Source organism: Lates calcarifer, linkage group LG12, assembly GCF_001640805.2.
Source record: "Lates calcarifer isolate ASB-BC8 linkage group LG12, TLL_Latcal_v3, whole genome shotgun sequence".
NCBI classification, from domain to species: Eukaryota; Metazoa; Chordata; class Actinopteri; family Centropomidae; genus Lates; species Lates calcarifer.
The window spans coordinates 22,515,523-22,541,642 of NC_066844.1; the positions used below are offsets into that span (position 1 = coordinate 22,515,523).

Sequence of the window (26,120 nt, forward strand, 5' to 3'; positions counted from 1 at the left end):
TTGTTTACTATTACTGTATTTCATGTAAGAAAATGTTTTATACTGCTGGATGATGTTTGATATAAAGTAATATAATTAATTTGCATGACAGTATTTGAGTACTTGCTGAAAAATACAGTAATTATAGTGAGTGAATGAATTAAATAGATTTCTACTGACTATCACATACAGACAATCAAAGCAGCTTATAAAACATGTTATAGATTACATATTAGATTTCACCAGTTAAAGTAGTTAAAATTAGCTGCACTTCAACCAACAACAATAGGAAAATGCTGCTTATTTTGTCTCTGTGTTGTTAAGATTTGATTAATAGTCCAGTAATTCATAAAGCAACTGGATATAGGTAGCAAATTCCCACCAGACCCTGAACACATTCTCAGAAATTAATAAGGTTACATGGTCTGTTTGTCCCATGATAGGTAGAAAACCAAAAAAATTGGTAACAGTCATACATCAATGCATCACTTGTAAAATTTCAGTAACAATATATATATACAAATATAATGTGACACAAAGGAAGTCCCAGACACAGACACAGAGATAACTGATAAACGTGAGTTTCCCCTTTTAACTGGTGGCAATTAGGACCCAGGGAAGACTGGGCTCTGGAGGGGGACAGTGGAGTGTGTGTCTGTTTGAAAGAGAAAAAAACCACACACACAATCGCACAATACAATGTGTGACAGTCACTGCCATACACAGCACAAGACAGGAATGAGAGTGTTTCTTGATGAGGGGTGATGAGGGAGAGGAAGCATCATCTCCCATCAAGCATCATCATGGCCTTAGTGATCAGCACTTCTATAACTACAGTTACACATGTGTGATAAGACTGGACCTGTAGAGCCTTTCTATGGAAGAACCAAACTTCACACATTGAGTTGGCTGGATTTGATAACATCGATTTTCACCTGGAACACTGACTGTTTTACTTTTTTTGGGGGAAAAAAATTGAATCAAGCTACGCTACCTCTAGTTTGGGCTGATAAAAATAAATATGTGTAATTTTAATAGAAGCTCTGTCAAGTCAGACACCTGGCTGACCTGTTTGGTCTGAATTGTACCACACAAACAGTGAGTGGATTATGGGTAAGTAATTTTATGCATATTCAGCTTTGTGTATTTCCCTTTGAATGTTCTATTTTTATTTTTAGTGATGAAATAAAAAGGATTCTTTATTTTTAGTATGTTTTACCACACTATGAGAGATGGCGCTGCTATTTTCTAAATATGTTTTTCTCATATTTACTATTAATGCACCATTGCAAATAATATATAGGATGAATGTCAGGCAATGACATTTTCAAAAACCACATTCCCAGGTTTTTTTTCTCTCTCTATTGACATTGTGGAGCAGAACTTTGGTCATTTAATTTTGTTGATTTATACACTGAAGCAGACACTCCAAAGTAAAGTGGTAGAAAATTCTAATTCATTTTTTCCATTTGCCCAAAAAGACCTCACTCACCTGCACACTTGCTTTTGTTTACTTAAAACAGGTGTCCTTTGGTTGTAGATCTACACTATCATTTACGTTTATTACTCGTATATTCACTGTGTCTAAATAAGAGTGTTAAATATACTGTGTGTGAGTGCAGTTGGATCAAATACAAAAGCACTCTGGATCTTAACTGTGATCACTGGGAGAGAACAGCTCAGACTACTGAAGCAGGTCATTGCTTATTCTACTAACAACTCTTAAACAATAATGGCCCTTAATGGGGCTAATACTGATTTTACATAAACAAGGCCATTCTTTACTGTGGTTTTCTGTAAACTGTTTCTAATTTATCCACAAGTAAATCTACTTACACTTAAAACATGCAAACTGTTGGCCAGATTGACAAGTTTAAATGATGATAATTTCAATTAGAAATCAACAGTAAACATAAATGTAATTGCAATATATTTCTCAAATAATTAATTCCAGTAACATATAGCTATCTATATGGGCAAAGCATTTATACAAGGAAAAAGGATTGCTTTGATAAATTCATAGCTTCAGAATAAACCTTAAGTGTCTGGACTGCTTTAAAGCTGTTTTCTTTTATTTGTTTCTGTCTTTTCAACACAGGACATCTGGACATGAAGACATCTGAGAAACAAATGGAGGACGTTGTGAATGAATAATGGCCGACAAGACTGGTCCCTTGATAGCCCCAGTGCCAAATCAATCGTTGCCAGATCTTACCACTGCCCTATGGAACCCCAATCCTACCGTGCCTGCCGATGTGAGTGTAGTCACAAGCTCCCAGTCACAGATCAAAGACCTTTTTGGGTTGTTTTGCATGGTGACCCTTAACCTCATTGCTTTGTTGGCCAACACTGGTGTGATGGTGGCCATTGCTCGTGCGCCTCACCTGAAAAGGTTTGCTTTTGTGTGTCATCTCTGTGCTGTGGACCTGCTGTGTGCCATCCTCCTCATGCCTTTGGGGATCATATCCAGCTCACCATTCTTTGGCACTGTGGTGTTTACAGTTCTGGAGTGTCAGGTTTACATTTTTCTCAATGTTTTCCTCATCTGTCTGTCCATCCTCACCATCACAGCCATAAGTGTGGAGCGTTATTTCTACATTGTACATCCAATGCGTTATGAAGTCAAGATGACCATCAACCTTGCTATTGGCGTAATGCTCTTAATCTGGGTTAAATCAGTCCTCTTGGCTTTGGTCACGCTGTTTGGGTGGCCAGCTTATGGACACCAAAGCTCCATTGCTGCAGCTCACTGTTCTCTCCATGCGAGCCACAGTCGTCTGAGAAGAGTATTTGCAGTGCTCTTCAGTGTGGTTTGTTTCCTGGTTCCCGCAGTGGTTATCTTTGCTGTTTACTGTGCTGTGTACAAGGTAGCTCGTTCTGCGGCCCTCCAGCAAGTCCCCGCTGTGCCAACATGGGCAAATGCGAGCCCTGCCAAGGATCGTTCTGACTCCATCAACAGCCAGACCACCATGATCACCACCACCCGCACTCTGCCCCAAAGACTATCTCCAGAGAGGGCTTTCAGTGGAGGCAAGGCTGCACTCACTTTAGTATTCATTGTGGGCCAGTTCTTGGTTTGTTGGTTGCCCTACTTTATCTTTCACCTGCAAATGTCTTTGACTGGCTCCATGCAGAGCCCTGGGGACTTAGAAGAGGCAGTCACCTGGCTCGCGTACTCCTCCTTTGCAGTTAATCCATTCTTCTACGGCCTGTTGAACAGACAGATCAGAGAGGAGCTTGTTAAGTTTCGACGCTGCTGCTTAACCCAGCCTGTGGAGTTTGGGGCATCCAGCCATGAGGGCTCCCTTCAGGAGAACTTCCTTCAGTTCATTCAGAGAACCAGCACCACAGCTGAAACCCACTCCAGTTGTGCCAACAGTTCCAGAAACACTATAGACCAGGGGATAAAGCTCCCTGGACAAATACCTGAGGGACATGCCTAAACACTGACCAACATGAGCTGTGGACTACAGTGCTAATATATAGGACATGAGATTTTTCATTTTTCATGTTTGTGCACCATTTTTCCTCAATGGATAAACTCACATTTCAAATCTGTCCTAAAACAATACTGATAAGACCATTGAAAGTTGGTTTCTTGTTCTTTCTGTTCCTACCAGCCATAAAGAGGTCCCTTCTTTAAAGCAAATCAGTGTAAGTGATGTGGGACAAAATCCACAGTCATTTTTGTATGCAAAAATCCCCATTTGATTTGAATGACTCAAACTGCTCAAGCCTCATATTATAATCAACCGAATTTAAGAATGTTTTTTGGCACAGAGCAAAGATTGTGGATTTTGTCCCCATCACTTACACTGAGATGCCAGTATGGACAGAAGGAAACCATTACAGCTATCAGTAATGTTTTAAAACAGATCTGAAAAAAATGTGAACCTCTCCCTTAAATACATGTTAAATGTCCAGTACCTTTTACAGTTTAATTCAGGAAGGCTTTTTCATGATAGGTCAAGGTGCTATAGCCATACTGTAACATGAAGTATTGAAATAGTGATAAATGTTTCAGTGTATTTTTACAATATATATTACAGTGGGCTTGGTTTGATGATGTTTGTAGAAATGTTTTATATGTTTATGAATGTGTAAATCTGGAGTTTAACTACAATAACAATGTTGTGATTGGATGGATATTTAAATATTTTATTGTATTTAATTAGGAGCAATTTGTATTCCATATGAATATGAGTTGGTTCCACTATGTCATTCTTTTCAATGTCAATAACAATATATTGCATATGGAAATGTTAAATTGATAACTGACTCTGTTGAACTTTAATTTATTGAATGTCAGTATTGGCAAGCAGTGTATTATTTATATCTAAGCAATAACTTGATAAACAGCAACATAGTGCGACTCCCATATATCACTGTATCATCCCCTCAGTATACTAACACTGTGGGCTCTGCAGTGTGAGGAGCTCTCATGAATCTGGGAGACAATATGTCAGAGTTCCTGTGTGCAACAGATATGCTGATAGACGGCGAATGTCATCCACCCCTGTCGTCATGGAAATTGAGTGAGCCTGTGACTCACATAGCAACAAGGACCTTTCGACTGGATGTATGCTTAAGCTTTAGATTCTGATTGGAGTCTACTAATTCTGGCTCATGCCTGCTTTTCATATGCAGACTGATTACATAAGGTCTATAAGTTCAGATAGAGGCTCATTAACACGCGAATAGAGGCTGAGGATAGGTAGCAAAATTCCCTGCAAATATGGACTGCTATAATAGTGGCATGGGTACGGTGAGGTGAAGATAGTGAATTTACAATGGAAATCATTACTGGGCACTGATAATGCACCAAGAGTGGTAACAAAGTGCTATTTTATGGCCTCTGCTATTTGTATTAGTCTTTTACAAACAGTGGAAAAGACAGAATAGTGTGGTTACAGCAGATAACACCATTTTGCTGTCACTAACTGGGATTTAAACCACCCTTACATAACTGTGATTGTGTATTTAATACTTTAAGTTGAGTTCTGCATTAGCTTTCTTTCCAGGAGGATATCAGTGCTGCATGTACAGAGATATGTTGAGAGACAAATGTATGGATGCCATCCTGCATATTTGTATATGTTTTCCTCTCTTTAATGGTTGTTCTCTATCTGTCTTTTTTCATTTAATTCTCTCTTCACAAATATATAGCCACTAAATAATGAGAATTTTTCTGTACCAACAAGGCAAATTTTACATCATTAAGCCAGTGCTGACTGGATTGATAGCCGCTGACAATAGTGTATGAACAACTAAATATCAGTGAATAGCCTACAAATTAGGACACATTTAAGATTGCCATCATATCTTCCTCAACAACATTTCAGTCATCACCCTTCATCACTGAAGTTGAATTCAGACATATTGTCTCATTAAAACAAAGATGAGTCTGTTCTTCTAGATACTTCTGGATGGACAGATGTGACTGTTGGAGCTCAGCAATTTGATTTCTCAAATTTGACCAGGCTGTTATGACAGCACATACTTTACCTTGTGTCATTTTTCAGCATCGCCTTCATTCAAAGATTTGCTGGCTTCTTCCCCTACAATCTTACATGTGTCTTCTACGTTGTTTCATTCTGAAAATGTAATTCCAGATGTATAAGCCCTGACTGTGGTTTGTACAACAGTATGGATAACAGAGGACAAGGTGAGCAAAGCCCACTTATGGAGTCAGACATTTCTGGTAGTTTTCTGTAGAGTGATGTTGCACAAGTATCCTAATGTCATCAGGCTGAACAGCTGCGCAGAGAAGAGCACTCACTCCAAAGTAAAAAAGAATCAAAGGCCTGATCTGGGTTGGTGATAAAATAAAAATCAAGACATGAAGTCTTGGGGTATAGCCAGTCAGTGAATGCCTGTAATCAGGAATGAGTGGTTTGAGGAACATTACATGAAAAAGAGCAAAGGAGATTTCTGTTATTAGTTACTGTTACTACAAGTGACAGCAGAGGACAATCTATTGACCAGCTTACTTATAATTAACACAACCACTGTTCTCTCTTCTTCAGTTTGGTAGGGTACTTTTGTTTTGGCTTTACTATCAAAATTTTCAAATTAGCAGCATAAATTGTTACTGTGATCTTTATCTTCCATTTAACTCATGATAATATCTTTGATTAAAATTCTTATTTTTACAACCAGGAGATGTACCAGATGTGAGTAAATTAATTTCTGTTAAGTTGAGGATCTACAGACAATCAAACACAACCACAAGGCAATTTGTGGGGCATCACCATGGTTTCCACACACACCACTAATCATCAACTAATCAGACCCTGCTGCCACTCCACCACCACTGCAGTACCACAAGATCTTTAGTATTATTGTAAGCACTGGAAGAAAATGAGCTATTTAGGCCTTTGTGAGTGGAAACTACAGCTGATTTAACCATCAGGGATAATGAGGATTTATTAAAAAAGAAAATCTACCAGACAAACTATGGCCAACAGAGTGCGCTATATACCAGTGAATTCCCCTCCCTCATCTTTGTTTGGACATCTCTGGCAAGAGGGCTTCTAGGAATTTTCAACAAACAGTGAGATACATGTTATCTGCTAAGTGTCTGCTCATGTCTGTGGAATGTTTAATGGCCAGGGATCTGTGTAAAAAAAAAAATATGGTGAGACTCAGATGCACAGTATGCATGTTCAAATACATTTGACTAATTCAGTAAAAGCAGGAAAATGTGAAGGTTCTGTTGCTGACTTTGTAAGAAGATGCTATTGATGGATGTGTAGGAGACAGTGAAAGTAACATAACTGGGGAAAACAGGAGCTCACATTCAATATCTGATAAAGGCCGTGGAGAGATGTAACAGAAAGTAGAATATATGCACCACAAAAGATGAACAAGGCTGGGTAAAGCAGGTAACTGCACCAAGGCTGTGGTCGGTCAAAGGCCTCTGAAGGCCCCAGGTTCACTTGGTGTCATTTGACTACCTGCTTGTTTAGGTATAATGAACCACTGACGTATCAACAAGATCACACAATCACATGACTATTTGCAAGACCAAAGGGTAGTTTGCAGTGGTTACCCCACAGAGAATCTAAGGTTCCTTTTAACTTTAGGGGCAGTTTTAGCATCTTTCAGCTCATCGTTTTGATTTTGCCTCCCTCATTTCCAGTAGCAACTGCCAGTGCTACTGGAAATTATGGTGAAAATCAAAACAGAGCAAAAAGGAGAGAGAATATTGGACTCGTGTACATTGGCCTGCTAGTTGAAGTAGTACTCCGGTGTTTTATTTACTGGGTCTACTGGGGGATCAACAGAGTCAAACTCTGTTTGCCATATAGGGCACTGAACACACGAGTACATGGCTGTATTAACCTGCCATTACATCTACACTTACTTTCACTAGGTGCATATGGACATTTTGGGATATCATAGATTCAATATGCTGAGAGGCACTCACAGTATATTGCGTGAAATGAATACAAGAAAGCCAGTAGTTTGATGCTCTATGAGGCATTTAGTTCCTGAAAGAAGTGTTAAGAGTGTAGACAGGTTTGAGTTCATTGTAAACTTTTACAAACTGCATATGAATTGTGTGCACAAATCACAGGCAGTCATTAAGTGTAATGATGTGGTAGACAATAACACAAAAGAACAGAACAGTGAGTGGGACTGCTGTCACTGCCCTTTTCCAGGGCAGAGACTGTCAGTGAGAGAGCAAAGTTCCAGCTGGGAAGGACGATTAGGAGGACAGCTCTTGGCAAGGAGCTGCTGAAGCGGTGAGCAGTCTGTTCTTAATGGACCTACTCTGCCAACAATGCTTTCATGATGAGAGGACAGAATAATTATGATAGTGCCCAAATATTCCCAAGGATCATCACCATTCCTCCAATGTTTAAGGAGAAAGTGAAGACTGATTTTATACTATTAGCGATGTCCACTCAACATTTCTCATGTAGGTCTAAATGAGACTTTCCTTGTAGCGTGTCACATGGAAAATGTCACTAAAGATAGGCCTGTTAAAGCCAATAAAGGCATTCCTCAACAAGGGGCAAGGCAGTCAGCAGTCCACTATGTTCCACCTGGGTGTCAGAGACAAGCCTGAGAGTAGAATGGTAAGCCATTCTCCTGGTAGACCCTGCTCATCTTCCATGTTTCCAGTGACATGACCACCGCAGTCAACCAAGCAGAGCCATAGCTCAGCCTCGTGGAAACGGAGGAGAGAGGAGGAGAGATTAAAAGATAAGACAACAGCAGGGGAACTTATGGAAGATGACGTAAAATCTGAAGATCAGGATTCCACCCAGTGACACAAGGCCTCTGATTCAGGACAGAGATCCCACAAGAGTCAACAAGAGTCTTAAGGTGACTAATGTGACCTGTCACCAGGATTTAACCAACACAAAACACACATAAACCTTAACAGAGATCACACGGTGCAGGCCCCAAGCTGAGGTACAATATATCATTTCTGTCTGGGGACACAAAGAGCTGGACAGGTCAGTAAAATAAACAAACCTGCTGAACATGCTTTGCATACCACTCCACCCTTGTCTACTGAACCACATGATGTGGAACTGAACTCAAGAGAAAATCTGTGGTTACACCCATGCAACGACTCTTTCCAGAGGATTCATGGTGATAAAGATAAATGCAGTTTACAAATTAAACATAATGTGTAAAAAAAGTTTGTAAAAATGTTGGTATGGGATGGGATGTTTTTTAAATTATTTACTGTATGTTCCTGCACATGATTTTGGTGGTTCTCGTTAGTTAACACAAGACTAGATGGCACTGCTAGTTAACTGTTAATGAGCTGCACAATACTGACCTCAAGTGGGCATAATCATACGGTACTATTTTTTCAGCTCTACAGGATATTATAGCACTCCTCATTGCAGCTCATTCATGCGCCTTACCCTTAACTCTTATTCTTCATGCCAAGATTCTGTAATATATAACCCCCACACTTACACTTACACACCTCCAAGCCCCCAGCTCTCACTGTTAGATTTTACACACTTGGGAAAAACTGTTGCCAGAAGTCACTTACAGTGTCCCTACATGTGTCTCAAGGTCATGTTTGAAGATTTGATTGCTGAGCCTCCTTCGGTTCAGAGCGTTGATAAAGGGTGGCTGTGGAGTCGCGGCCCGTTTCATGTGTTCAGGCTGTGGTGCTACTACTTCATCCCCCTCCCGCTGGCAGTACGGGTCTCACTGTCAGCAGGGCTCCTCACATCTCACACCTTCACATCTGTTGTTACACCAAGATGGGGTAGACTTACAGGCAAGGACGAGCTGCTAAACATTTTTTTTCTTACTGGTAAATAAGGATCATTTAGTGGGTGGTTATATCCAAAAGTGTAACTCTACCTTTTCTCATTACAGATTCTCTCCCTTTTTTAGGAGTCTAGGAGGATTTCTGTTCTGTATTGATGAGATGAGCTCATGTTTCGATCCACTTCCCTGTATCCCCTCCAGGCTGATCATGTCCTATGTGCAGCTTCTTCCTATCAACATGCACTGGGTACAGACCGTGTGGGGCAGCATACCGAACATTCTCATCAGCCCCTTATTTTCCTGTGCTGGAAATTGCTGTGGTTGAATCACCGTCCATCTGGCAAAAATATAGACACACAGAAAAACACACTATGTTTAAAATATTTGATTAAAACAGAAGCTATAGAGGAAAAAACAGTCGTAACAGACTGCATACCCCACAATTTTGTTGACTTAACTGTACAGTGACAATAAAAGCCTATTCTATACTAATTTCATACAGGTAAATTATGAATTGTATTATAATGGTCTGTGATTATTTTGTGTTTGCTGTCATGATATTTACTGTGCTGACATAGATGTCAAATTGTAAAAATGTATGTAAAAATGTTAATGTATGATATATAGAGTATACACTAAACCAGGACCTGCAACACAACAAGTGTGGCCTGTGGATATAGAATACGTGGGGTAAACATGCAGCACTAAAACTGTGAAAACTGTAAATTACTTGAGTAACCTTTTAAAGATGATAAGAGCCTCTGTTTTCCAATGGCGGTCAGTCATTTTAATGCACTGATTTTCATGCTCAGGTAAGGGTCTTACATTGCTGATTTTTTAGCCCATAATTAACCCATAATTTACACAAACACATGCAACAATTAATTAACCCATAAAATATAAACTTGTATGATAAAAAATAAACAGTATTTTGTATGTAGAAAAACACCCAGCACTGTTCATTGCAAAGGCAGCACCACCCATATCATAAACTTACTTAGTTACTGATACTCACTCTAACCATTGAATTCTACTGTATGACTCTAAATATAGATATGAGAGCCCTGCATGTCTGTCTACATTAAATGGATGTCTCAGCTTGCATTGACACCCATAGAGGCAGAGGTATGCCCACCGTGACTCTCTGCTGAGCTATTTCTGTCCTTCTGCGTCCATGCCTAACTGGCCTTTACTCTCTCCACTGCCACGCCAAGAATACTCCTCTAATTGGGTTGGCTCCCGATCACATGTGCCCTGATCCCATTGCACCCCCTCCCTCTTCATCCCTGTCTCTGCCACCGGGGAACTGGGGCGAGGAATGCCAGTCCGAAGTCACGCTTCCTGTACTGTTCTTGTACCCCACTGATTGAGATAAATAGCAACAGGGAGCTGGGGGGCTGCTATGAAGCCTTGTACCACTTTTCATTGGGACCTCCTCCTTTTCCCCCTCTTTTCTGGCAGCACCATGCTGTATGAGTGTGTTTATGCAACATGCTGATATAGAATGCTATGACTGATAGCAACAACTGCACAGCTTAAGAAAGACTGAATCAGAGGTTTATTTTAGGGGACTATTGAATTTTATGTATTGGGCCTTGCCACAATCAGAACATACGAGGAGGCTCAGGCCCTGCCTTGTGTGAATTCTCCCTGATTGTACACTATTAAGACTTGATTTAGATGACTGAATCAATTTATCAATTAGCATGTGGCCCACTCAGCTCTTTTACAAATTTCATTGCATCATTATTTATGCAAAGAAACATTAGCACTTGAAAATATCTTAACATACAAAGTAGGCAAACCTCTCCTAACAAGTCCTCCAAGGTAAACAACAAAATGATAGAGCCCCTGTTTTACAATAATTATAAGTTGATGAATAAAAACAACCCCTCCCAAAACCCTGTGGTGAATACATTTCTGAATGCAGCACAGCATTACTACCTTACAGAGCTTTTGCCAACAGTAGGTCAACAGTGATAATAAAGGCACATTATGGTAAAAACATGACAAATTATTGGCAACTTATTTTTTATGTTTGTGTTTAAATTAGAGTTTAAAAATTTGTATTTGAAGAGGTGAGGACTTCACGTAGGTCACTTCACTACTTGAGTTACAACATCACATATTATGAAAGAGTTGATGAGCGCTGGATCAGTGAAGTGTATTGTAATGTTAACGTTTATTATATTGCAGATCTACATTATTCAGTATAATGCTCAAGAGTACAGAAGTAACAAAGTAAACCTTATACTCATGGTGACAATAGCTATTTTTTGTTTGTTTGCTTGTTTTTTAAATTGCATTTATTAGGAGTTAAGTTCAGTATTAGACCACAAAACAGTGTGTCCCAGCTAGAGGCAGAGCAGGAGGGTGTGTTTGTGCTTACTGCCTCACTCTGTGGTGGAAGTTCATGCCACTGTGCAAACTCTGCCCAGTTAGCCCCACAACCCTATGTGAAATGTGACACAACCCTGGGTTCTCCTTTAAGGCATGCCTTTTCTGTCTGTGTGCACTACATTGTATGTGTGTTTATGTGTGTGTGCGTGTGTACACTTTGTGTGTGTGTGTGTGTGTGTGTGTGTGTGTGTGTGTGTGTACAGGGCGGGGGTCAGGCCTCCATTTTTACCAGGACGTTTGCAGCAGCTGTCCACTGGCATGTCATTGGGAGCGTCACAGTGGTGATACAGGGGTTTCAGAAGCGAAATTGAGGCGGCTACGCGCAGTTTGATCCAGGAAGGTTTACCCTCACTGTCTCCGGCCCCTCCAGGACCTGCAGCCCCACCATGGCGGATCAGTACCAGTACAACACCAACGAGGAGAAGATTGTGAAGGACAGCCACACCAAAGAGATCGACCTAATTAACAGAGACCCAAAGCAGATCAATGAGGACGTGGTGAAGGTTTGTGCAGCATGGAGACAATACCCTGTCACAGAAAGGATTAAGAATGTAACCCCTGTTTTGGCATGTGTGGAAACATGGAAAATGCATTAAGTGGTTGCTGGGAACAAAGACAGGAGAACAGGTTATTATATTGTCTGGAAACCCCCTAAATAGACCAGGAGCTATTCCTGTTGCCTGCATGAAGTTTATTTTGGGAATAGGGTAGAAGAGTGTGAAACTGATACACTGTGCCATCGTGTTTTATTTAGGTCTGACTACTGTTTATCCTGTGATTGTTGCCATGATATCACCACAAAACACTGTGTGTAAAGACAGGGCTGAATATACAGTTAGATTAGATTTTGTTTGACTGAAGGTGGTTCATGTAAACATGTTCAAGGAAGATGGTAAATCATGAATTATGAGTTGAGCATATGTTTAGTGTCTGCACGGCTCAGTTTGGAATGATCTACAGACCTGGTCTGTTTTCAGAGGACTATCGAGTCACTGATAAAGATTGATGAATATGAATTTTTGAAATGTAAGGTTTGTTAACGGTACTCCTATCGGGTCCATGAATTACAGTAAACGATGAATTAGCACTGACTGTTCTAATCCATGCAGTAATTTTCTGTTAACATTTCCAGTTTTTCTTTTTCTTTTCTGTACCCTCAAAATAAAGTGGATAAGTGATCTACTGAAAGAGTGCCCCTAATTAGTTTGGGAATCTTATCCTCCAAGCAAATCAGATATACTGGCTTTGGACCGCATCTCTTATTTCTACAGAACATCAACTGTTCTTTTGTTGAATTTGACTCTAGCAATCCTCTAAGAGCTGAAAGAGGCCAGACCTCGCAGAGAAAAATGGAAAGCAGCAGTGCATGTCCAGCCATTCATTCAGTGGATGATCTCAGGCTGCCATCTCTACAGGAAACGGACAGCGAGTTGTTCCTTCCCATACTGATATTATCCAGTGATCTGGAAGAAAAAGAAAAGATTTTAGATGTGCCTGCTGTGATTACTGACAAATTCATTCACATTTTATGACTAAGTCTCAACTAGGAATGCAAAGGCACTATCCAAAGGACCAGGTGGCACGTACTGAAAACGGATGACAAATTGGACCATTGTACAGTTGCTCTCATGCATTTTACATGAGTTGAACTTCGGTTACTAAAAATGTGTTGGAATAGAGCTTTCAGAATGATTTGGACCTTGCATTAAAAGCCACTCTATAACTTTGCATGTATACCACTACATTACATTTTATATTCTATGAAGTGCATAAATTTGACTTGACTCTGTGGCTTTCATAAACATAATCTTTACACTTAACACTGGAATGTGCATATTACTTGGAGCCCACAGAGGTCTGGTCGAGGCAGATGGATAAAAGCAGTGTGCCCTCATGGAAGTATATTAATGAAAGCCTCTTTTAATTTTCTTATTAGGTGGAGTTTGAGGATGTCATTGCGGAGCCTGATGGTACACACAGCCTGGATGGAGTGTGGAAGCTCAGCTACACCACCTTCACCGTGTCCAAATACTGGTGTTATCGCATCTTGTCTGCCGTCTTTGGCATCCCTGTTGCTCTACTCTGGGGCTTCCTCTTTGCCTGCATCTCATTCTGCCACATCTGGGCTGTGGTTCCCTGCATCAAGAGCTGTCTGATTGAGTCACAGTGCATCAGCCGCATCTACTCTCTCTGCATCCAGACCTTCTGCGATCCCTTCTTTGAAGCCCTGGGCAAGATCTTCAGCAGTGTGCGCGTGGCAATGCGCAAAGAAGTCTAAGAACTCACACAGAAGTGTTTATAGTATGATCGGATGAAGTGTGGTACCTTTTTTTACACCAGAAGATCAGTCCTGGCATCTTGCTTACTCCCTGATACTCTTCCTCCCGCTGCCTTCATAACATGCTGTTCCCCACCCTCCCATCCTCAAGCCCTCAGCTCTGAGTAATGACGTGCCCCGTGTGCCTTTTGCCACCAGAAGCTCTGCGACAGCTGCAGCAGGCTGGGTGGTTCTGTGACAGCTTTGGCACTCCAGGCTCAGTGCTCCTCACATAGGGAGGAGAGGGCCACCTGCCATGAGGAGGATCTGTCTGCCCTCATTTATTTGTATCACAAAAAGCTCAGATAAAGGCTACTCATTCACAACAAATGAAATTGACTCCCTAACACTGCTGCACCTTTGGAGGATGCTACTTGTATGCATTTGGCTATTCTTGATGCTGTATGTTGCTGTGTCCAGTATTGTTTTACTTCATATTGATCAAATTGAATTTGACACTTACATGTTTGTACACTTAACCCTATTAGAAAAACCCTAACAGAATGAAAGGAATTGAAAATGTTTTGTGAACGTAATTACTTTGTCCAGTATTATCTGAAATAGATTCTGAGACATTTCCATCTTAATTTGTGACAACTCTGGAGTTACTAAGAGACTTTTTGGAGACCTGCAGATGTATGGAGTACATCTGGAACCAGCCATGCAGATAATCTACTTCCTTTTCTCAAAGTGTGATGAGTGGAATATTAAATCTACTTGTTTGCATATTTCTGTCAAGTATGTGTAAATAAGTATGGACCTAGCTACTACTAGCTACTACTGATGCCGTAAAGAAAAAACCTCTCTATGAGACCCATAGTAATGTTCCACAGTGTTATTCTGATTTGAAAGAAAAGCGGCTGTAGTCCAGAGAGGAAAATTATACATGGGCTGAAACTAATGTAAAGATGCCTTAAAATTAATGAAACTGTCCTTCTGATAAGAATACTACAACACTGGTTTAGTGTTTGATTTAAAGTATACAGTGTTATGTGCATTTCAGAGCTTTCTTGGAGACTTAAAAACCAAACATCTTACTTCAGTCAACCTGGAGGCACAGACCTGGGAACTGTGACCCACTAGAGGTTGCTGTTGTATATCTTTCATGAGCTTCTCTGTTGTGTCTCAGATTCATTATTGATGATTCAGTTTCACCACACCCTTCTTTGTTTATAGCCTCAGTGTGATTCTTTCTGGTCAATTCCTTTAAGTACTGTATTCCACTAGAAATACTAGAAAATGTATAGTTGGAGTTTATATGAAGAGAAATAGTACATTGGCTTAAAATATTATTCTGATTGATGAGCTGTATGAAACAGTATAATTAGTGAGCAAGAATGATTCATTTGCCAGGTTATGAGGTAAAATTTCATTAAAAAATAACATTGAGCGCCTTAGTCACTTTGATTTTAGCACAGTGTGGGCGATAATAACCAGATGATCATTTAATCTGAAACACAGTTCTCTCCATAAACTACATTTTATACAAATAAATAAAACATTCATGTGTATTTTCCCAAAACTCAGCACCATATTTGCGGGGCTGTGTAGACGTGAGTATATATGGAATCAAATGTTTGATCCTCAAAAGAAGGATTTTAGATTCAATGTGGTATTTCTATGTAAACTGAGCTCAGAAATGACTATGCCAAGAGTGAATATATAGAATGAATGTATTTGATGTAACCAAAATACAGCAAATTCCTCACAAATCAAGATCTCACAATTTTACTGATTCTGTTTTCTTATTTTGCCTTCTGCAAATGATTAATTAAACCTGTACAATTACAGATATATAGTGCTGACAAATTACCCCCCACACTGGCATCTTACACATAGTTTTTGATCATGAAATTCACAGCAAAGGTCTTGCTGCCTTTAAAAGATTTATGTTACAGAATTTCTCCCAGTGAAATAAGTTGGTCTAATAAAATGTCACAGCATTAATGGTATTAATAAAGTAAACTCCCCCTAAATAGAAGTATAAATTAAAAAGAAAAGGTATACTGTGGCAATACAGTTGGCAACTATAGCTTACAAAGGATCATTCTGGCACTTTGGCACATGCACTCACAAAATAATAAAATTAAAGCAAAACGTATGCAATATAATGCAGTTGAATATTCCCTGCAATATAAAATGTATAATGAAACATATAATAATCATCCTATAAAAGTGTCTGAGGCTGTGGTTTGTGGCAGAGTTGTTGTATTATATGGTATTATCAAGGAAGCAGACTGACAAAATATCAGGATGAGCTGAATAATACTGCTGAAAAACAAAGTTGAAAGCTGAATCAACACCTGTTGGCTTATTTTTACAGTGCAGCTTTTGTTTTTACTCCGGCCTCTCCTCATCATTGGTAATGATTATTGATGTGCTGTAATTAAAATTACATTTACGGTTCATATCTCAGCTCAACATTTACAATAAATGTTAAAACACCTGACTGAACAACAGCCTCAGACTTTGACATGAATCATGAGTTTCTCAACAAAGAATGCTAGAATGAATTCATGGCCATAGTTTTTACCTTTACAGGTCACATCCTGCAGGATAATATGCCATGTCATGCAGCAGTTGTTGCCTCAACATACCTCCAGAGACATGAGTCACTTTAGTTCACTTCAGCGATCTGCACAGTCTCCAGATCTCAACCCAGCAGCGTCTTTTGGGGCTGAGGCTGAACAGGATGTTCAAAGTTTCGATGTGCTGCCAAAAAATTTGCAGGAACTCAGTGACGTTATTGATTCAGTGTGGACAAACATCCCCATGGAACCACTCCAGCAACCTTGCCAAGGACTTCGGGAAGTCGAAAGGAGCGCTAATGGGTATCAGTCAGGTGTAAATAATAACCTCGTCTGTGCATTTTTGCTGCTTGCGCTCTTTATTTGTTTTTTAAACTTTTTAAAAATCTTTACCAGTGACAGCCATGACATCTCACATCAAACGAAAGCTCAAGTAACAGTATACATGTATGCAATCCACTGCAGATGTAACAAAGTGAACAACATGGTGCACAATATTTATTACAGGTGAGTAATTGCATCATAACACAGACGAATGTGATCCGCAAGCTTTGCTGGTGACAACAACTGAATCAATAGTGTAGCTGGCCAAGGCTGACAAGGCTGAAAATATCATTTTCTTTTACTTTCTCTGTCCTGTAAATATGTAAATATATACTGTACATCTAAAACAAGAAACACGTAAAAACAAACAAACAAACAAAAGATTCAGTGGGTTGCTCGTCTTGGTCCATGATTATCTTGTAAGCTTTTATTAACAAAATATCACCCCTTGATTATAGTTTGTACAACATTATCTATTTCACAATTCTATTTACACTTTATACTGTAAATTGCTGTAAATTAAAGAATTAAGACTTTCGTTGTTATTCCCCTTTTGAGCTTGAAGAGCAAGCCTCGGGGCAAGAGGTATCTGAAGAAGTCAAACTGCTAGGGTATTTTAGGGGTGACTGCATGTGGTGAAAGGCCCAGGTGGGCAGTTTGAGAATAGAAAGGGAGGGTGAGTACTTATGTAGTAGATGTCTGTGTGATGCTCCTCTGACTGCTAGTGCTCTTAATAACAAAGGTTGAGGAGTTGCTCTTGTGACTGGAATCAAAATCACGCTCACAGCGGCACTGGGATGTCTTGAGGTAGCGAGCAGAACAGCACAGAAAGTTCTGCCTGAGATCATGGAACAGATGCCCCGCGAAGCACATGTAGATCCAGGGGTTACAGCAGCTGTTGAGGCTGGCCAGCAGCATGGAGATGATGAAGGGCATGGCTGTAGGAGAGGACAGTGAGAGGAAGGTTACTGTGCTATGACAACAAAAATGAAAGATTTATACGAAGGCTGAGTAGAACCAGTGAATTCCAACAACTAGAGGCATTAGTTACTTGCTAAAAGTTTATATACTTTCATTCTCCCCAAGTACAGCAACATATGTATTAATGTAATTCATAAGTTTGTGTACACACATTTTGATTACTTGTGATGATTTACATCTTTATATCAGTGAAGGCTTTTTTGCCATGCTAACAATGTGTCAGTGGGTATAGCGATGGTTAGCCCACCACTTCATCCCAGACTAAATATTTTTCTCAAACTACTGTATGAATTGCCATGAAATTTGCTACAGAAAGTCATGGTCCCCAGAGGATGAATCCTGGTGACTTTGGTGATCCTGTGGTTTTTTCCGTAGTGCAATCGTGAAGTTGCCTTTTTTTGTCTTTAGTAAATGGCTCTACAACCCCTGGATGGATTGGACATGAAATTTGCTACAGAAAGTCATGCCCCTCTAAGGATATAGTGTAACAGCTATGGTGATTCCCACATTTTCATTGTCCAGTACTTTGGTTTATGACCAAATACCTTTGTTTGTCCCTTTCCTCACCTGTCTTCCCCGTAGCTCCGCCCAGGTGCTACCTGGTCAGTTGAGGTGCTACTTGATCAGTGAGGTGTACCAGTGTGTGTGGTGACCCTTTCTGCTTGTTGCTGTTGAACTCCACTTTTGTGTTGGTCACTTGTGCTATTGTCATGCTGTGGAGAAATGTTGCTCAGTTCTGTCGTATTTGTTAATCTCATGGTGGTAGCCATATTGCATCTAGAGAGAGTGGCATTGACTGGTATGGCTACTTGTGTGTTGGCAGCTTATTCTTCAAGTGGCAGTGACTCATCTAGTCCTTTTGTGAGTGTGATCTTGTTTAAGCTGCCTTTTGTCAGCAGCAGTCCCAATTTTGATGCGTTGTAAATGCACATAGATTCAGATTGAGGCTAGAAGATCTGTCTTGTGTGTACTAGTGCTGGTAGCCCTGAATAATGTAAGGTGGCAGACTTGAATACAATCAGCATTGGTCCAAATGCTTGCAGAAGTAGTAGCATTTGCTTCTCAATGAGTTTTGTAAGTGTATCGATGAGGAGCACCTGGCTGTAAATGAAGTGCTTAACAGCCCCTGTGGCAGCATCAGAAGACAGAGGCTTCTAGCATGGGGACTGCTGGTTTTACTGCCTCTCAGCCTGTGGTTTTATTTTATGTTGCTGTTGTGTTTTGACTTTGTCTTTTGTAGTCTTGATTTAGTCTTTTGGATCGTTTTGGTATGTTTTTATGATCATAAAACTCATGGATTTGGTGGTTGATTTGATGGTGTGGAGTGTAACACTGCCCATTTCTGTCAGTGTAGAATCAATTGAATAACAAGTTTTAATCACACAGATATGAGTGTATTATGATAGCTGAAGGGAGTCTCAGTCCTTGAACTCACAGTCCATATTAAAAGAGGTGTTACTGGATCAGGCAGTGCTGATGTATTTCAGAGATCTTTGAGGAAGGAGAGAGTTTTGTGGTATTCGCAGTACAATATTGAAAAATACACGCCAAAGATTTGAAATGATGACCTGTTTGAACAAGCAATAAAGTACTGATTTTCTCAAACGAAGACCAGGACGAGTGGAAATGTTTCTTGCACATTGTGGTGATACATCATGGCGAGTACCTTGCAGTGGCACATTGTTTGACATTTACGGTACGTCAACTCCAACATCCAACTGACATTTGGCAAATGAGGTTCGGATTCGTGTAATTGGTTCGTATCCTGTATTTAACCTCTTACTGATTGCTAATCTTTCTCTCAGCCTGCCTGTGTCCTGCTGTTCTCATGTTGTCTCTAATGACAGTCCCTGAGCTCTAGTGAAAATTGTTTGCCATAAATGATCTCTGGAAGGGCACAAAAGTCACACATATGATTAATAAGGACTGATCATCAGCTATTAAGGGTTTGATTCATGACAGTAAAACATGAGTTTAACTGAGTGTAGATCATTCGTTTACCCTTCAACTACAGTGTCATAGGTTTTATAATTTACTGTTGAGTGAGTGCTGCGTTGTAATGTTTCATATGAACAAATGAAAGTAGTAGAATGCATTAAATATCGAACCGATATTCAGTCAATTTGCTGTGATATAGACTTGGCTACAACACTGGAGGGAGCAATACACCTCATTGAGGACAGTGCAGAAGACCAGCTGGTGGTCATGAGGCATTCTCATCAGGGTGGATGAGAGCACAGCCTGGATTTAATTTGAATAACAGGGGGAACTATCATGAAAAAGTCTTTACTGAATTAGCTCACAGCGCCTTTCACAAGGGAATAATAAATCATGCAGCAAATGAAAAGGCAGAATAATCATTCCCTGGGTGGTACATCTGTCTGACTGTCAGAGCTGATTCTGGCTGACCCAAAAGACTCTTCAGCGATTTGTTAATGAGAACACTAAATGCTGATTCGTGTTCCCCGAGGGTAAACAAGCATAAGCAGTACTCCAATTTAGATTTTTCTTACATTAAGTAATATTTATAAGTAAAACTGCTCGGTGGGGTCTTTCCATAGGACACTGTTTTGCTTTTCTCACTGACCTTTAAATAAAATGAACACCTCAAGACTGAACAGTGGGCTTTGTGTCTATCAAGCACTTAATGCAAATCAATAGTAATCCGAGTGTGAGTCAGTGTCTGAGGGCACCAGACTCAGCAGGGGAACATGTTTGTGTTCACAGATTTTGGGGGGGAGTGGTGGGGCTGTGTGGGTGTCTGAGTCAGGGTTTAACCTTCAGGTGTTTTTGTCCTCTACATAATGAAATCTGTCTGGCTGCTAAATGTGAAATCACAGACGCCACCGTCTGACAAAGCTCAGAGAACTGGGGTATTTTGCCATCATCTGACATTTCCGAAACTTGCTTTGATAAACCTAATGGGGTGCTAAAAATGGTCATCTTCCAATCTTTGAAAGGTCCCGGCTCTTTCACAGTAAATCCAAAATGCAAGATGTAATAAATCAGATATCTCTGTTGTTTCGGAGGAACTTGAAGGGATGATGCAATTTGGCTCTGTATTCTTGCACTTTAAAAATTGGCTTGGTGAGGATGTCACATTTAAGGGTCAAAGGTTCATACAACAAAGGTGTACTCCACCACTTGTCCACTTCTGCTTTAAAGGACTAGTTTGACATTTTGGGAAATATGATTATTTGCTTTCTTGACAAGAGATGAGATTAGAAGAAGATGAGAAGAATGATGTCATTGTCACATCTGTACCATAAATATGGTGCTACAGGCAGCTGCCTGTTAGCTTAGCTTAGCATAACGACCGGAAACAACTAGTTTAGCTCTGTTTGTAGGTAAAAAAAATTCACCTATCAGCATCTCTAAAGCTCACTGATTGATAATTTGTATCTCATTTGTTTAATCCATACAAAAACCATTGTGTGAAAATAATAATTTGTCATTTTATGGGGTTTATGTGTGGGACTGCCTCTTGGCCACGTAACTAGTGGAAAGCCAAGGAAGTTAATGGAAATCATCTAGAGTCTAGATTCTAGACAGAGCCAGAAATGTCCTTGAACAGAGCCAGGCTAGCTGTTTCCCCCCTGTTTGTCTTTATGCTACACTAAGCTAACCAGCTCCTGGCTGTAGCTTCATGTATAAGGTACAGACGTGATAGTTGTATTAATCAAACTTTGAACGTGAACAAATAATGCATCTTGTTGTTTATTGTCTCAGGGGATTTCTGAGTCATTCATAGTAGAGGACATGATTACCCCAGTAATGAGCCAGGATGGAGAAAGTGTCTGCATGTAGAATCAGGCGAGAAACTGGTGATTGTACAACCTGTTTCTACTAAGAGTGGTGGCCTTTTAAAGGCAGACAGCAACCTTTATATACTAAACCTCCATTAATGTTGAAGCGTCAGCTTGATTGATGTTGAAAACCGAGCAATAAGATGTTTTTATCAGGTGAGTCCCAGAGGAAACCATAATATGACGTGATGGTGCCAGTCACTCAGAAACGTGATCATGAACATAGAAAAAGTGAAAATAATCAATTTCTATGACTCCAGTATTATTAGTCCAGTATCTAGTATTACTCTAGTTTTGTTTTATGCAAGTTGCACATAACATAATATGGATATATTCCATGGTAAAATTAGAAAATCAAGTTAAAAGTTATTATATAAAATGGCCAATATAGTGGGATAATCTGTATTTTAGGCCTGTTACCTAAATATGTGCCATAAGTCTGCAGGTTACCTGTCATAAGCAATGATAAGCATTAATAATCTGTTCTACTATATATGGTCCTTGCTATCTTTCACTATAGTACAGTTTTAAAGGCACTGTCTGTGATCTCAGTCGGCCCACAACAAACATTTAAAACAAAACCTGTCATCACTTCCAAACTGACAACTACAACTACAGAATCTAGCTTATTAACCATTATTGGTTTGTTTAAATCATAAATGCCTGAAAAACATTCTTGCAATGTTTAACAAGAGCTCTCTGCTCTGGGCTGTCTTTGCTGAGTATGACTCTAATGGACACGTTATCTCCACACACACAGGTGACACTCCAAGTCTACCTTTTGTACACAAACACTGGCACGTGTCACTGCCAATTCTGGCCTCTCTGAGTGCTGTTCACGTGGAGGCAAGCCATCAGACATTTGCACTGATCCATGCTCTGCAACAGAAAATAAATGAATCACTTTCTTTTCCATTCACAGCTGAGGCTGCTGTTTTCTAGCTACTGTATCGTTGTGAGGTGGAGAATCAGAGCCAACTGCTGTCATTTTATCAGTGAATCAAGCAATATACCACCTCTGTGCTGTAGAATTGGCTGACAGCTAAGTGTATTGAGTGACTGTTTAGCTCCAAAGTGGAAATAGCTGGTGTGAACAATGCAGCTTGAGGAGACTGACAGCTTCACACAGCCAGTCAGCTGGAACCTTTTAGACAAAACCAAAGAAGCAAAGGAAAAGAACCAAGGTCTGCAACACCAAAGTCTGTTTACTCTGCTCTCATCAAGAAACTTCCTGACATTATTGTCTTATTTTTAGCATGTGTACTGTTTATTTTAGTCTGTTTCTATAGAAAATGTTTTTACCTTTTGATTGAGGAACCAAAGTTATAAGCCAAGGAACCTGATTGGAAAACAAGTTTTGTGTCGTCTTAAGAGTAACAGTTTCTTTTCATTCAGGAGGAGATACAGACAATGCAAAGTCAAATCATTAGCTCCAATTAGATTTACCTTTCCCAGTAAAATCAAGTTCTTTCCAACAAAGAGGAAAATTGTAGCTCTCAAGCCAAACAGTCTTTAGTTTTCACAAGGATAACACATAATATGTCTTTTACCTACTTCTACCTAAATGCAATGAAAGAATGAAAGAGGCTCCTCTCTCAACTGTGCAAATACACTGTGAGGTCAAATTTGTTATATGGGTGTGGCCATGGCCCAGCAGGTCGATAAATATAGGGAGCACATACAGTAGATGGCTGCTTAGTGGCCTATTGTGGTTAAATGTCAACGACGCACTTCAACGTGCCCCACAGGCACAAACAGAAGCTGCTTAGCGCGCGGTGGCGCACACTAATTTCATTAATGATTAGCCGTCAGTCGGCTGTGCAGCGTGAGGAGGGTCAGAGGAAACTTGGAAATCTGGAACTTGGAATCCTGCAAGTGTGCAGTACTCATCAATCGATATCTTTTTTTTTTTCTTTTTTTTTTTTTTTGCCACACAGAAGGTGTAATGTTATATCTAATCTAAATATTTTGACATATATGAAAAACAACATATAGATCGGTTTTTTATTCCTAATGGAATCAACAAACAGAATGGGAAAACAGTAGTTTAATAAATTCGATTAACTAGCTATATAGTTAAGACCTGTCACTCAATTTTAAAATGACATGTTCTATTAATGTGTTTCACATTTTGGTAGTGAGGCGACAGTGAATAGAGGCTGTGTCTTTAAAGAGTGTGAATATTGTAAGGATAATTTTCTGTCAAAATTGCTGAAAACACTCAAATATCACATTTAGGGGTGTATATACAACCCCAAGCACTCCACTGTACATTTATAACAGACTGATGAAATAGTGAAAAATTTACTCTACGTGTTTGCTTTTGCTATTTGTTTTCGTTTTGTCATGTACCGTCTGCGCTGTGGTCGGTCAAGCTTCAGCTCAGCCTGAATACTCTGTCATCCGCACCGCACCCTGACTGCACCAGGTTATTTATCCAGGTACTAAAACAGCAGAACCCTGTTCCCCAGGAGTAACCTGTAAAAGTCCAGTGTCTGACCCACGCGAATGGGGACAACAGAATAATCGCAGTTCAAAAATGTGTTTTTGTTGCCTCGGTTTGTCTTAATTGGATGATTGAGCGCTCCCATCCTCGTGCGTAAAGAGCCACTGGTGCGCACAGCATGAGGGACGAGACATAGAGTTGACAAACGTTTCTACTCATCAATATTGTCACGAAAACGCGGCGTACAGTAATGGGGTCGTAAATATTAATTGTGTAAAATGTATGAATTATTATAAATACATTATCAGCTCATCGGCCTTGGCGCATAGGCGCGCACTCGGTATCATATTCAACTTTAAAATTCTACCTACCCTCACGAGGCGCTGCTGGATCCCAGGCAGACCACATCTGAACAGAGAAAAAGGGGGTCCAGCAGACGATGTAAGCCACGACGATTACAAAAGTCATCTTCACTGTGGTAATCTTCGCCTTGGAGATGAGCTTAACGCTGCTCACGCGGGCCAGCGTGTTGCCTTTGGAGGTTTTGGGCGTCAGGCTTATGCACTGCTCCCGCCTGGTTTTCAGTTTAAAGTTTTGCCATATTTTGAAGCTTATCAAACCATAGCAAATGCTCAGTATGGCCACGGGAATGATATATATGGTGAGGCTGATCCATGTGATATAAGCTTTGGCACCCCAAGGCTTCACGAAGTCACCCCAGCAGTCATACACTCCTGATCCGGCCGAGCCGACCTCTCTCAGAGAGAAGATGAACATCTGCGGGATACTGAAGAGCAGGCTCAGGACCCAAGAAAATATGACATAGAAACGATCTTTTCTCCTATGCAAAGAACGAAGGGGCTGACAAATGGCCAAACACCTGTCTACAGACATCAAAACTAACATATAAGTGGACGCGAACATCCCAACGACCTGCAGGTATTTCACTAATCTGCACAAAATGTCCGGCCCGTAGAACCTAAATGTAATGTCCCAGATAAGTTGAGGGAGAACCTGAAAAATCGCCACAACTAGATCAGCGATGCTCAGGTGCTTCATGAAGTAATACATTCGGGACTGACTGTGTTTGGTAGTGTGGATGGCCAGCAGGACGCACAGGTTCCCCGCCAGCGCCAAAAACAGCACCAGGGCGAGCACGGTCACCTCCACCTTCGCGACCTCCTCATTTCGCTTCAGCGGATTCGTCTGATTCAACCCACCGGTACCGTTGAAGAGACTCGAGTTCCTCCAGGATTCGTTGAATTGCCAAAAGTCACTTTCGTTTGAAATACTCTCCATTGCCGCAGTCGTGTCCTCTGCAGATGCGTCAGGGTTGTGCAGTCATGCAATGGCTGGAACAGGCACCTGGATGGTCCTAAGTGATAAAATCTTCCTGGTGTCCTCACAGGTGACAAGAGGAAGGGTGCGATATGAGAAGGCTCAAAACATTTTTAAGTGAAAAAAAAGGATTCACGTTTTGTTGAGCCTCAATCACCCATGTCTTCTAAGAACAGAGGACGCACGAGTCCACAGAGGAGAGGAGCAAATCTTTCCAATTGTCTAAACAATCTGAAGCATTTGATAAAATCTGGAAGCCTGTGTAAAGTATACCTAAGATGCAAAAAGCTACAGTGTGGACCACAAACAGCAAAACCAGGGTCTAAAATACACGACTGGTACACCTCACTGGTCAAAGTAATTCTCCAAAACCAAAATCATGGTCTGAGTAAATCCAGAGAATTAGCAGGGTTATGGTCGAGCAAAAACATATGTTTGCCTTCAAAATCTCAAAATAAAAGTATCGAAACAAAAAGGAAAATGCAGCGGAGATTCCAAAGCCCCATCATCATCTCTGGTAAGGATCGAAATGGCCAGCGCTACAGTACAGAGGTCCCTGCTCTATCTGTACCCCAGTTCAGTAATAAATAGTCACCACTAGGTGGCGGTGTGTGCCATTCGTCAATAACCCCCCTTTCCTGGTCTGCAGCCCAGAGCCTCAACCCCTCTTCACAGCATTAACCCTCAGATACGCTGGGAGTCACGGATCTCATTTTATAAACACCCAACCTCATCTGAGAAGGTTTTTGTTG

The 26,120-nt window shown here is 40.4% G+C and overlaps 3 protein-coding genes across 3 annotated transcripts; 2 read left to right on the top strand and 1 right to left on the bottom strand.

The window, feature by feature from the left end:
* The first annotated feature begins 39 nt into the window (after positions 1 to 39).
* gpr61l (G protein-coupled receptor 61-like) lies at positions 40 to 6,476 on the top strand. Its single transcript, XM_018681317.2, has 2 exons — positions 40 to 1,092; positions 2,078 to 6,476. Exon 2 carries the CDS (start codon positions 2,133 to 2,135, stop codon positions 3,420 to 3,422), a length of 1,290 nt encoding a protein of 429 aa, XP_018536833.1. The 5' UTR covers positions 40 to 1,092; positions 2,078 to 2,132; the 3' UTR covers positions 3,423 to 6,476.
* Positions 6,477 to 11,799: 5,323 nt separating this feature from the next.
* Positions 11,800 to 15,661, top strand: cav3 (caveolin 3). Its single transcript, XM_018681320.2, has 2 exons — positions 11,800 to 12,131; positions 13,565 to 15,661. Exons 1-2 carry the CDS (start codon positions 12,015 to 12,017, stop codon positions 13,904 to 13,906), a joined length of 459 nt encoding a protein of 152 aa, XP_018536836.1. The 5' UTR covers positions 11,800 to 12,014; the 3' UTR covers positions 13,907 to 15,661.
* A 1,672-nt stretch (positions 15,662 to 17,333) lies between these two features.
* Positions 17,334 to 25,913, bottom strand: oxtra (oxytocin receptor a). Its single transcript, XM_018681318.2, has 2 exons — positions 24,402 to 25,913; positions 17,334 to 17,735 (listed from the first exon to the last, which is right to left on the bottom strand). Exons 1-2 carry the CDS (start codon positions 25,327 to 25,329, stop codon positions 17,482 to 17,484), a joined length of 1,182 nt encoding a protein of 393 aa, XP_018536834.1. The 5' UTR covers positions 25,330 to 25,913; the 3' UTR covers positions 17,334 to 17,481.
* Positions 25,914 to 26,120: the final 207 nt, after the last annotated feature.

Coding starts and splice junctions, on each gene's coding strand:
- cav3 (XM_018681320.2), top strand. CDS start 12,015: ATGGCGGATCAGTACCAGTACAACACCAACGAGGAGAAGATTGTGAAG. Junction 12,132..13,564: donor TCAATGAGGACGTGGTGAAG/GTTTGTGCAGCA, acceptor TTTTCTTATTAG/GTGGAGTTTGAGGATGTCAT.
- oxtra (XM_018681318.2), bottom strand. CDS start 25,329: ATGGAGAGTATTTCAAACGAAAGTGACTTTTGGCAATTCAACGAATCC. Junction 17,736..24,401: donor TCCAGCAGCGCCTCGTGAGG/GTAGGTAGAATT, acceptor CCTCTCCTACAG/CCATGCCCTTCATCATCTCC.
- gpr61l (XM_018681317.2), top strand. CDS start 2,133: ATGGCCGACAAGACTGGTCCCTTGATAGCCCCAGTGCCAAATCAATCG.